The sequence below is a fragment of the Cryptomeria japonica genome, chromosome 8, assembly GCF_030272615.1.
Source record: "Cryptomeria japonica chromosome 8, Sugi_1.0, whole genome shotgun sequence".
NCBI classification, from domain to species: domain Eukaryota; kingdom Viridiplantae; phylum Streptophyta; class Pinopsida; order Cupressales; family Cupressaceae; genus Cryptomeria; species Cryptomeria japonica.
Window position 1 is genome coordinate 30,808,481 of NC_081412.1, and position 11,217 is coordinate 30,819,697.

Here is an 11,217-nt window from a genome sequence, read left to right on the forward strand (position 1 = left end):
TGAGTCAATAAATCAGATACTATATAGAGAGAGAGAAAATGAAATGAAGAGAGGAAAAAATGATACATACAAATAGAGGAGAGAGTTATAGAGTAACCCCCTATCTCCATGCGGTTGCTTAAGTGGTTGCTTAAGTGAATTATCTGCTTAAATTTAAGCAGTTGATGTGTCCCCATGCAAATTTTTATTTAAGGGAATTGGATAAATTGGAATCTCTTCCTATTTTAGATTTTTATTTAAGGGAATTGGATAAATTGGAATCTCTTCCTATTTTAGTGGAACAGCTACTGCTTAGAAATTAAAAATAAGCTTTGAAAAAAAGGGGGGGCTAAAATAAGCAGCAACTGCTTATTGAGAAAAATCATATGTGGCTCCACAAATTTCTTTCCCTCCTTTTTATTTGCTTCCAATATTTTCTCCTAAATTTACTCTAGAATTATTACATACATTTTTTCATCTAAAACTAAAATTTAAGGTAATTGCTTCAAAGATAAGCAGTAAAATTAAATATTCATGGGGCCACCAGCTATATAAATTGCTCCTATAAATATTGAGCAGTGGCTGCTAGCAAAATTAAGCTTAGCAGCTACATGGGGACTTGCCCTAAGATAGATAAATAGGAAGATGGAGATAAGAATTTAGAGCGATAAGATCATAGATAAAGCGGAGCTTGAGAAGATATAAGAGATATAAAAAGAACAAGAGAGATAAGAGACTAACTTTTGGTAAACCATTTCATGCCACCATTTCAAAGTTGGCAATTGTCTATGGAGAGCTACATTTGGGGCTTAGTATATTTTTGTACATAAATTCTAGAGATAGGTAAACAATAGTCTTATATTGTTTTAAGGGTTTTAATATAGTTAGATAGGTAAACAATAATCTTATATTAACAACATTATCTAACTAATTTTTTAATATCAATTCAGAAATCTTCTTTTAATTGTAATATTTTTTTATTTTTTTTATTTTGCATAAATTTTAATTACAAACATGCTAATACATTTTAAGTAATAATGGTTATAAAGATGGCTTAATTTATTTTATGCCACAATTATATTACATTTATTATTAATAAATATAATTAGGATTAAGGTTAGATTTTTAGATTAAGGATTAGGGATGGAGTTAAGGAAAAAATAGGATTAGGATTGTATTTACAGTTATAATTAGGTTAAGTATTAGGGCTACAATGCAAATTAATGTTAATGTTAAAATTAGAGAAATTAAGGTTAGGGTTAAACTTTGAACTGTGAAGGGTTGTTAAACTTAGAATTAAAGTAAGTACAATTGTGGGTACTCTCTCGATATTTGTAATACATATGCCTTGAATATATTATTTCAAACTATTGTTGAAACACATGTCATAACTCATCTATTAACTAAACATTTTTTTACTAAAAAGGTAAGTACTAGCCACTATGTGGCACTTGTTTTCATAGTACTCAATGATTCACCTATAAGGCCTCTCAATCAATGGATTGTGCATAAAATTCACTCAACAGCCTCATAATTGACCTAATGCATTATTTCACTACATGCTAAAACATGATGAACTCGGTGAATATAAAATGTAATGAAAAAATAATAATTAGAATTTATTTTTTCATATGTGCTATGAACCATAATATCACCTCGCATGTTTTTGCATATTTAATTTTAAATTATGTTTATTTTATACCATGTCTAGATCAAAATTTTACCTTATATTTGATTTCATCCCATTTAAGAGAGAAGAAAGAAACTATAGGATAAATCTTAAGCCAATTATATGAACAATATTATTACTAAGGCTAGCTTTTAGACAAATGAGACAAAGAGAGACAAAGAGGACAATATATAACTAGGTTGAGTGAATTGTTCAACATTTACATCCATAAGTAACATTTGTAATCAATTTAACAAAATTTTAGACCTTTTATGTGGATGGCTCTATAATTTAATTAAAAGTGTACTTTGTGTTATCTATTTCCATTTGATAATACCTCTAAGCAATCCTCTTCTCACTTTCTTGGTGCAACATATAGACTATCCTAAATGCATGCATATATTTGGTTTGTTAAGGTAAGACATGCAAAAAATCAAAATGCAACATACTCTTAATATAATTGTAATTGTGAGTCCTAGGTGATGCTTTTTAAATTGATTGACCTTGTGATTTATGGATTGTTAAGGTTCAAGCCATTTCAAGAGGAATCTAGCAACACCTATCATGACTTAGATTATTTAACTTGTAGATTTTAGTCAATCCACTTTTCTTCACACACACACACACACACACACACACACACATAGTGTGAGATGTTGTTGAATTACATGGACATTGTTAGATTGTAGGGCTACTTAATTTGTGAGATTTTGTTGAGGAATGAATGATTGATAAGGTGTGAGGCTATTAATCTCTTGCCAACATCCTATTAAAGATCACATCTAATAAAATTTAGAATTTTACAAATGCATTACACTTGCTCTGAAACTACTAGAAACATTAGATGTCCCACATGATATTCCATCATTGTCAATTCCAAGTTTTATAGCTCACCATCATAATAAAATTATGCATGTGATGTATTTCAACACCTCTAGGAGAAAAATATGTTAGTATTATATGTAATGGGTACAACTAAGAGGTCTTAAAGGTAAATTATTGAGTACTTAAGAAAATGATGTATTGGAATGGTCATAGCTCCCATGAACACATGTCATATTTTGATTCATTACCTTACTACATGCTTAAAAAATGATGAACACAATGAACATAAAATGGAATGAAAAAATAAGTTTTCTTTTCTTGAGAATCTGAAGTTTAATCCTATCCAATAGCACTTTGGATTCAGCTAGTTATTTGGAGACCCCATGCATTTGATAACAAAGTGAGACAACTTGAAACAAGAAGTCTGAGTAAAACAAGGTAAAATTTATATTAAAATATTTAGTGATGTGTCTTTTGTTTTTAATGCCACTGTAATATTTAATTTAATGAAGTATAAAAAATTATATCTTCTTGGTGAGAAAATTAAATTATTTACCCACTCAAACCAATAAAAATACAAATAAATGTCATTTTTATTATTATTTAAAATAAAATTTAAATTTGCACTATGCTAGGTAAAATTTATATTCAAATATTTAGTGATGTATCTTTTGTTTTTAATGCCACTGTCATATTTAATTTAATGAAGTACAAAAAATTATATCTTCTTGGTGAGAAATTTTAAATTTTTTACCCACTCAAACCAATAAAAATACAAATAAATGTCATTTTTATTATTATTTAAAATAAAATTTAAATTTGCACTATAGTTTTCTTGTCTAAATATTTTAATTCTTTACTCTGATTGGCTAAAGTAATTAAACGCTTGAATTGCATGAATGTGTAAGTATACTACTACTATATTTTCAAATTGTAAATCACCACGGATTTTGGTGCAATTTCTACTGGTTCGATCTCGGTATCTTTTTTATGGTATTGTTTCAATATTAAAAATAAAAATGAAAAATCTAACAAGGATGTCAACAACCTTGCCAACTTAGCCGTGGTATTGTTTCAATATTAAAAATAAAAATGAAAAATCTAACAAGGATCTCAACAACCTTGCCAACTTAGCCGTACCAACACATCTAGTGCACAGTGTCCAAAAAATGACTTTTTAAAGATTCAACCAAAACTTAATCTAAAAATTCCTTTTAGTTGAATAAAGTTGAATAAAAAAATATCATTTGTAATTAATATAGTGTCGTTTTATGTAAAATATAAATTATATGCAACTTAAATGAACCATATTTCTATTAGTAATCATAAATGTGTGTTATCTTTAACTTTTATATCAAGGAGTAATAGTTAAACACAAAAAAATATTTATTTACAATATATACTATAAATATATGACAAGATTGGATAGTATAAGCACAATCGCAATACAACTACTGGCCTCTCCCTACACACAAGTGAAAAAACATGGAGAAAATGGTTAGGAACAAACAAGTGGTCTTAGTTTCTTATGCCAATGAAGGGCCTGTGACGGATGATCATGTGAAAATCAGAGAAACCCAATTGAACTTAAATGCATGTAAGGAAGGAGAAGTTATTGTGCAGAATTTGTTTGTCTCAGTGGATCCATATATGAGATGGCGTATGAAGGAAGAAATCACATGGCGTAAGAAGGAAGAAACCAACTGGGGACGCTATTTTGACAACTTTAAATTAGACCAGGTTTTGTGTTCAATTCTCAACCTTGTCTGATTAGTTTTTCAATGTTTTGTCCAATGATTATAATATTTTAAAGATAGATGCAGTATAACATGCTGTTCATTGTACAGCCCATCGTTTCTCTTTCTGTTGGGAAAGTAGTTGTTTCTGCCAATTCTGGGTTTGAAGTGGATGATTTGGTAACTGGGATGCTTGAAGTTGCCGAGTACAGCATAGTTGTTTCTGTACAAGGATCAATGTTGATGAAGCTTGACCCCAATTTGGCTCTACCTTCTGATTATTTGGGGCCTCTGGGTACTGATCTATCTTTTTATTGAAGCTCATATTTTAAGGTTTTCTTGTATTTGAGATATGTTAATTTTTGTACATCATCAAGCAGGCATTTTGTTTTTGAGGTTGAAAGTGTGTGTGGATTTCATCAGGAATGGTAGGAATGACTGCTTGGGGTGGTTTACTGCAACTTGGAGAGCCTAAACCTGGAGATGAAGTGCTAGTTTCAGCTGCAGCAGGGGCAGTTGGGCTCTTAGTGGGGCAGCTGGCTGAAATCAAAGGCTGCCGGGTTGTTGGCAGTGCTGGTAGTGACCAAAAGGTGATCTCTATTGGTATTCTGCAAATTTTACTTAAATGCTTAGCCTGGTTCAGATTGCATGACTTTGAATGTTCTTCTTGCTATGTCTCTAGAATTTGTGAATCGTTGATTGTTCTCTTCTAAGATTTCCATATAAACCTAGGAAGATCTGATTGCTAACATGGTAATTTCTAGTGTTTTGTAGAACCAGTTTAGATCTGTTTGATGTTTGTAGAACCAGTTTAGATCTGTTTGATGGTCATGGTTAGAAATTTTATGTTAAGATGGGGTTTAGTAGATTTTGTTTATATCTCTGTTATGAAAACAAAATGATCAAAGCAAATGGGTGTAACTCCCATATCATTTGCGAATATGAAAATTTTTGCTGCTTAATGGACTTATGGATGGTTTCACCTTCTAGTAAAGCCTGGTTGTTGGACATGATAACCTTGAATGCCTCAGGGAGGCTCAAAAAATTTGAGCCGTTACCTTTTCTCAGTATTAGGAGGTAATGCGCCCAATCAAGGGCTTGGTCTGATGGAGAGAAAAGATGTGTGAGTTAAACAATGGATTGTTCCTTTCATAATACAACTCTTTTCAACTCTATCTCATTTTGATGATGAATCATTGACCATGATTCGAACTGATAAAGTATTTAACACAATCAAATCCAAAAATAACAAATGAACATTTGCATAATTGTGAAATTCTTATTGCATTAATGGATTGGTCCTTTACCAAATCCTGTTTAGACCCTGCTGATAGTGAATCTATTGGCCTGAGAATCAATTGGCCCTGTTAATTGGTCTTATCAGATGGATAGGCGTTTATGATATGGTAAGGTGGGGTCTTCCTGGTACTGAATGCTTATTGTGAGAAATGATGTAGAAGGAAGTGGCAGAAAGGCCTTGACGGTAGGAATTAATCCAAGAGATTTTTTGTTGATTCCCCTATGAGTTTCATCCTGTACTCTGCTGTAGCAGGTGGTGGTGAAATTGCAAGGTGAGTGCATGATCAGAAGCATGGTCTTAGGGTCCTAGATGTGGATCCAAAAACTGATATTACAATGGGAAGAAGAAGCTGAGAGCTAAAGTTGAAATCAAAATGGAAGAGATACTTGGTATTAGTAGGGTTTTACAGTGTTATGCTAGGGTTTTACTGTGTTAGGATGTGACTGTGAGGAATAGTGAAGGGGATTGACAGTGATGAGAGCATGGGGATTAGGGAGGTGAAGATCAAAATGATGTCAAAAGAATGTATTGGTAAATTCTAGAGACTAGATAACCATTTATTTCTGCCCCAACCCACAGTCTAGTCTTTTTCAAACTATGCAAATAGAAGAGTTTGGATCCTTTTCTATTTGAGGCCGAGACAGTCTGGCTGCTGGGTGACTTCCTTTTTTTAAGTATGCCAGACTTGGTGTACGTCTATAGTTATGATATCTGATGTGATAACCAGTTCAGTACAAGTTAGCCTTCTGTTTTTCCCTTCATAACGAATCTATTAAACCACATATTATTAGAATCCAAACTTCACTAATTGTTTAACCCAATGGCTTTATTTCTTTAACAGGTTAAAATGTTGAAAGAAGAATTTGGATTTGATGATGCCTTCAATTACAAGTCGGAGACAGATTTGGATGCAGCACTGTCCAAGTAAGTTTAGTTTTTTTTTTTGGGGAAATTGAATGGTTTTTACATATGGTATATAGTTTAATATACGTTATATGTTTGTTGGAGTTTGTTTTAAGTGTGTAGGTAAATAAATGAGAGACATGGGATGAAAATAAATATAAATATTGTTTTTTTCAAGTTTCTAGATTTAATTGTGTAGTGTTTTTTCATCAACATTTTAGATCAGACTCCCTAATTTATCATCAGAATAAAAAATCCTTCAAAAAAAAAACCTCACATTGAATTCAATTACAAACTAGTAGTGAAGCATGTAAAGTCAGCCTTGTTTCATTGAGTTATAACTTGCGAGTCCTGAGCAGGTACTTTCCAAGGGGAATAGACATTTACTTTGAAAATGTGGGAGGAAAAATGTTGGAGGCTGTTCTCAATCATATCAATATAAATGCTAGAATTCCCGTATGTGGAATGATCTCTCAATATAACCAGGTAAGGCAAATTTTATCTGTGAGCTTTGGAGTTTATAACACTTTATGGAGAATGCTAATGCCATGGATGAATCTGATGCAGGAATGGGAGAAATGTTATGGAGTCAGAAACCTTGTAAATTTGGTAGGGAAATGTGCGAAAATGCAAGGGTTTCTTGGTGGAATGTTTCTTAATCGGAGTGAGGAATTTATTAAGGAGATGGGAGGGTATATGCAACAAGGTAAAATCAAATACAAAGAAGATGTGAAACATGGTATAGAAATCTTCTTAGAAGCATTCAATTCTTTGTTTAGTGGGGGGAATACAGGCAAAGTTCTCGTTCAGCTCACACCCAACTAATCAGCATAATTCGTCTTTCTGAGACTCCGTGGAAAGCTTCTTATGGCACTGAAATTTCTTATAATAAAACTAGCATTTGGCTACAGGGATAGTAAAATATATTCTAAATAATAGATTGGATGGTGCAAAATTAAAAGGAAATGTTCATGTATTGAAATCTTCTGAATATAATAAATAAATGAATGTTTTTTTCCTAAATCTATGGGTGATTACATACAATATTTGCAACAATTATTTGAAATTATAAAATCTATTCACCCTTGTCTTTTAGAAAAGAAAAGAGTAATTTCGGATCATAAAATCAAATTATTGTAGGACATAGAATTTTCTATTTTCATCAATTAGCTAAAACTAAGGGAAGTTTAATCAAGTGAATAGCTTCTGGATTTGATTGTGTGCAAGTTTTTAATCATCATGGATTGTGGAAATCTGATAGAATTGATTAAAGGAAGTTTATTAAGGGTGGAGTCCCATGAGGGAGGCTTAAGCAATATTGAACTACACTACAAAATTCATGGGATACAAAGATATTAGATTGATGAGACCACGATCTTTGTTAAATTTCGGAGCCTATTTTTAAGCTGAACTACACTACAAAATTCATGAAACCACTAGCTTTAAAATTTTCCTAAAAAATTTCAGCAACTCCAGCGCTATCTGACCCCCTCCATGTACCCAGTCTAAGTCTTATTTAACTTAAATGTATTTGATACTTTCTAAATCAAATTAAAGATAATGTTTGACAACTTAGATGTAGTAAATTTTGAAAATCAATTAGATTATTGAATATTTAGATCAATTAAAAATAAATTTATATTCTTTATGTATAATTTTCTTAAATTACTAAAAAGTATTAATTAACAATATTGCAGGCAGATTGTGGATTGTTTGTGGGACCTTTTTAAGAATTATTTGCAAACTCTCATAAAAATTAATAAAAAGAAATTATTATTATAATAAAAATTAATCATTATGTTTGTTTGACAGTCCTATTGACTTTAACTTCCCTATTATTAACTCATCACATCTTTCAAAATTGACTATAACTTCCCTATTATTAACTCATAGTGGTTTGTTTAGAGTAGAAAATGGGAAAGCATTTGGATAGAGTAAGGAGAAATGTCTATAGAAAGCATTTTTTCAATATGTTGAGGCTATTATGGCCCATACCATACATACATCAAAATTATGTAAACAATTGAATGCAACGGAGGAAAAGTTAATTCTCTCAATCTCAGTCCAATCACTTAAATGTATATGTCTTTCTAAGTTGTATTGTCATAAGTCTTCTCTCAACAAGATTATAGCATCAGCTCTATTTAGATATGAGAATTAGTTTACTTATTTTTTATTTCTACTGTCTATTTAACTATTAGATGATTTTTTAATAGGTAAGATATTTAGATAAGTATGGATAGTGATTTGAAGGTGTTTAAGATTAATAAATGTTATAGTAGAAATGTCATTTAAAGTATTGTGTATCATAATGAAATATAAAAAAATGAAATTGAAAGCATGAAATAATAGAAATGTGATGGTTAATTTTGTTTCATAGTATGAATGAAAATTTAGATCTTATTATTCACATTTTTAGATGTCATTTAATTTAATTATTAAGATAAAATCGATAAACAAATATTTAAAAGTATAAGTAAAACTAAACTTAAATATAATTCTCATATTCTTATTTTCTCTTACTTAAAGAAAAGTTTAAATATTAATATTTTGTTGTCTAAATAAGTATCAAATTTAATATAAACATTGTAAAGATGTATATATACGTGTGTGTTTTTAGATACCTACATAAATATATTTAAAACATCTATGCTAATACAATACAAAATATTTTTTTTAATTATATATGAAAATAATTTAATGTAAAATTTATATTATTTTATTTAATATATAAAAATCCATTAAATTAACTTATCAAATATTAAAATAGATTGAAATTATGAGTTCCATGAAGTTAGTTTTTAAAGATGTGAAAAATTAACAACTGCAAAAAGATGAAGTGTCGTTAAAAACTAGACATTGGCATGAAAAACAAAAATAATCATCAACAAAATGATTTAGTGGTCAAACTTAATTATCAAAGAAGATAAACAATCTTGGATAAATGTCACTTGAAGTATAGACCATACAACAAATAATGCTTGAATGTATTATCCAAAACTCTTATCTTCTATCATAAATTTAACAAGCTTCAAATCAACTATGCATTCACATATAAGGGTACAAGCATGATTGGAACAAAACCTTTGAATTAGGAAGATAATAAGACTCCATTATCAATAGGCTATTTGTGTAATAAGGAGAGAGAGAGAGAGAGAGAGAGAGAGAGAGAGAGGGGGGGGGGGGGGGGGGGGGGGGGGTTAAAAAGAGAGAGGAGATAAAAATATAGAGAGGGTGAGAGAGGGAGAGAATAAGAGAGGAAGAGATAGAAACATAAAAATAGATATATGAAGTGATACATAGCGATAGGTACAGAGAGGGAGATATAGAAACATAAAAAAAGATATAGGAAGTGATAAATAGAGAGAGGTAGAGATGAAGATATAGGGTGAGAGAAAGGATGAGAGAGATAGATAGAGTGATAGAGGTAGAGGGAGAGATAAATCTAGAGAGATAGGGAGAGAAGTAGAGATAGAAAAATAAATATGGAGAGAGGTTGAGATAGAAATAGAGAGAGATAGGGAGAGATAGAATGAGGGAGAGAAATAGGAGAGAAAGAAATATATGGGAAAAGAGGGGGGGTGGGAGATATGTGGAGAGATAGAGAGAGGAGAGAGAAAAGGAGAGAGAGGAGAGGGGGGAGGAGGGGGAGACATAGAAGAAGGTGACAAAGATAGCTCAATCTATAGAGATAGAGAGGAAACTTGAGAGATGGAGAGATGTAGAGATAATGATATGTCGATAGAGAGGGAGAGATAGAAATGATGAGATACATATAATTAGAGAGAGCGAGTAGTGGGGGGAATAAGTAATTAATTTATTCTTAATTTCAAAGGTTGATCGGTAACTCTGCTCCTTTCATCATAGTTCTAGCTACCTCTTGTATAGTTTGGTTCATCCTTTCAGGTAAATTATTCTGTTGTGGTGTCCGAGGGGTAGTTAACTGTCTTTTGATGCCATGTTTCTCACAAAAGTCATATCATTTAATTTGTAAATATTGATGTGATCCAATGGAAACATTAATATCAAACTTTGTTACTACCAATAGAGCATTTCTTCAATCACATATAAATTTGGATGCAAATATAATTTTCTTGATGTGTATCACCATTTGTTTCATTCCTTTCCTCAATACATGAGTTTACAATTGACTAACCTAATGGAAAATTATTTAATTATAATAATTGAAATAATTATATAATTAAAAAAATATTAATTAATATTACGATTATGATATAATTGATTAAAATATTTATAGATATTTAATAATTACTTAATTATTATTTTATAATTAATTTAAATTTTAAAATAATAATTAATAACATAAAAATATTTTATATATATTCAAATTCCTGAATTAAATAATTATAAAATAAAAATAATCTCTATAATATCAATTTTAATTCTAATTCTAATTTAATTTTAACTCTATTTTACAAAATTAAATCTTGCTTAAATTAATTAAACATATTCTAATCTAATTAAAAATTATATAATTATAATTGTAACTTAATCTATATAATAAAAATTTTAATAATTAAATACAATATTAAAATTAATTTTAAATCTAATTTTTAATTATTATTTTAATTATATTTATATACTATTAATTATAACTCACCATTAAATTTATTATTTAAACTTAACTTTAAATCAAATTCTTAAATATAATATTATTTTAAACTTATGATTAGATGTATTGTTTTAATAAAAAAATATTACAATAACAAACATAATTCTAATTTATTTTACTTTAAAATTTTAAAATTTATTATTAATTACAATTTTAATTATATAAAAAATCA

At 29.8% G+C, this 11,217-nt stretch overlaps 1 protein-coding gene across 1 annotated transcript; it reads left to right on the top strand.

The window, feature by feature from the left end:
- The first annotated feature begins 3,910 nt into the window (after positions 1–3,910).
- LOC131034597 (2-alkenal reductase (NADP(+)-dependent)-like) lies at positions 3,911–7,435 on the top strand. Its single transcript, XM_057966135.2, has 6 exons — positions 3,911–4,213; positions 4,321–4,504; positions 4,633–4,799; positions 6,351–6,433; positions 6,772–6,898; positions 6,980–7,435. Exons 1-6 carry the CDS (start codon positions 3,959–3,961, stop codon positions 7,235–7,237), a joined length of 1,074 nt encoding a protein of 357 aa, XP_057822118.2. The 5' UTR covers positions 3,911–3,958; the 3' UTR covers positions 7,238–7,435.
- The last annotated feature ends 3,782 nt before the right edge of the window (positions 7,436–11,217 follow it).

What these genes read in the sequence shown, in the direction of transcription:
- LOC131034597 (XM_057966135.2), top strand. Translation starts at nt 3,959, where the DNA reads ATGGAGAAAATGGTTAGGAACAAACAAGTGGTCTTAGTTTCTTATGCC. An exon ending in ACAACTTTAAATTAGACCAG is followed by an intron (nt 4,214 to 4,320) that starts GTTTTGTGTTCA and finishes TTCATTGTACAG; the next exon opens with CCCATCGTTTCTCTTTCTGT. An exon ending in TGATCTCTCAATATAACCAG is followed by an intron (nt 6,899 to 6,979) that starts GTAAGGCAAATT and finishes AATCTGATGCAG; the next exon opens with GAATGGGAGAAATGTTATGG.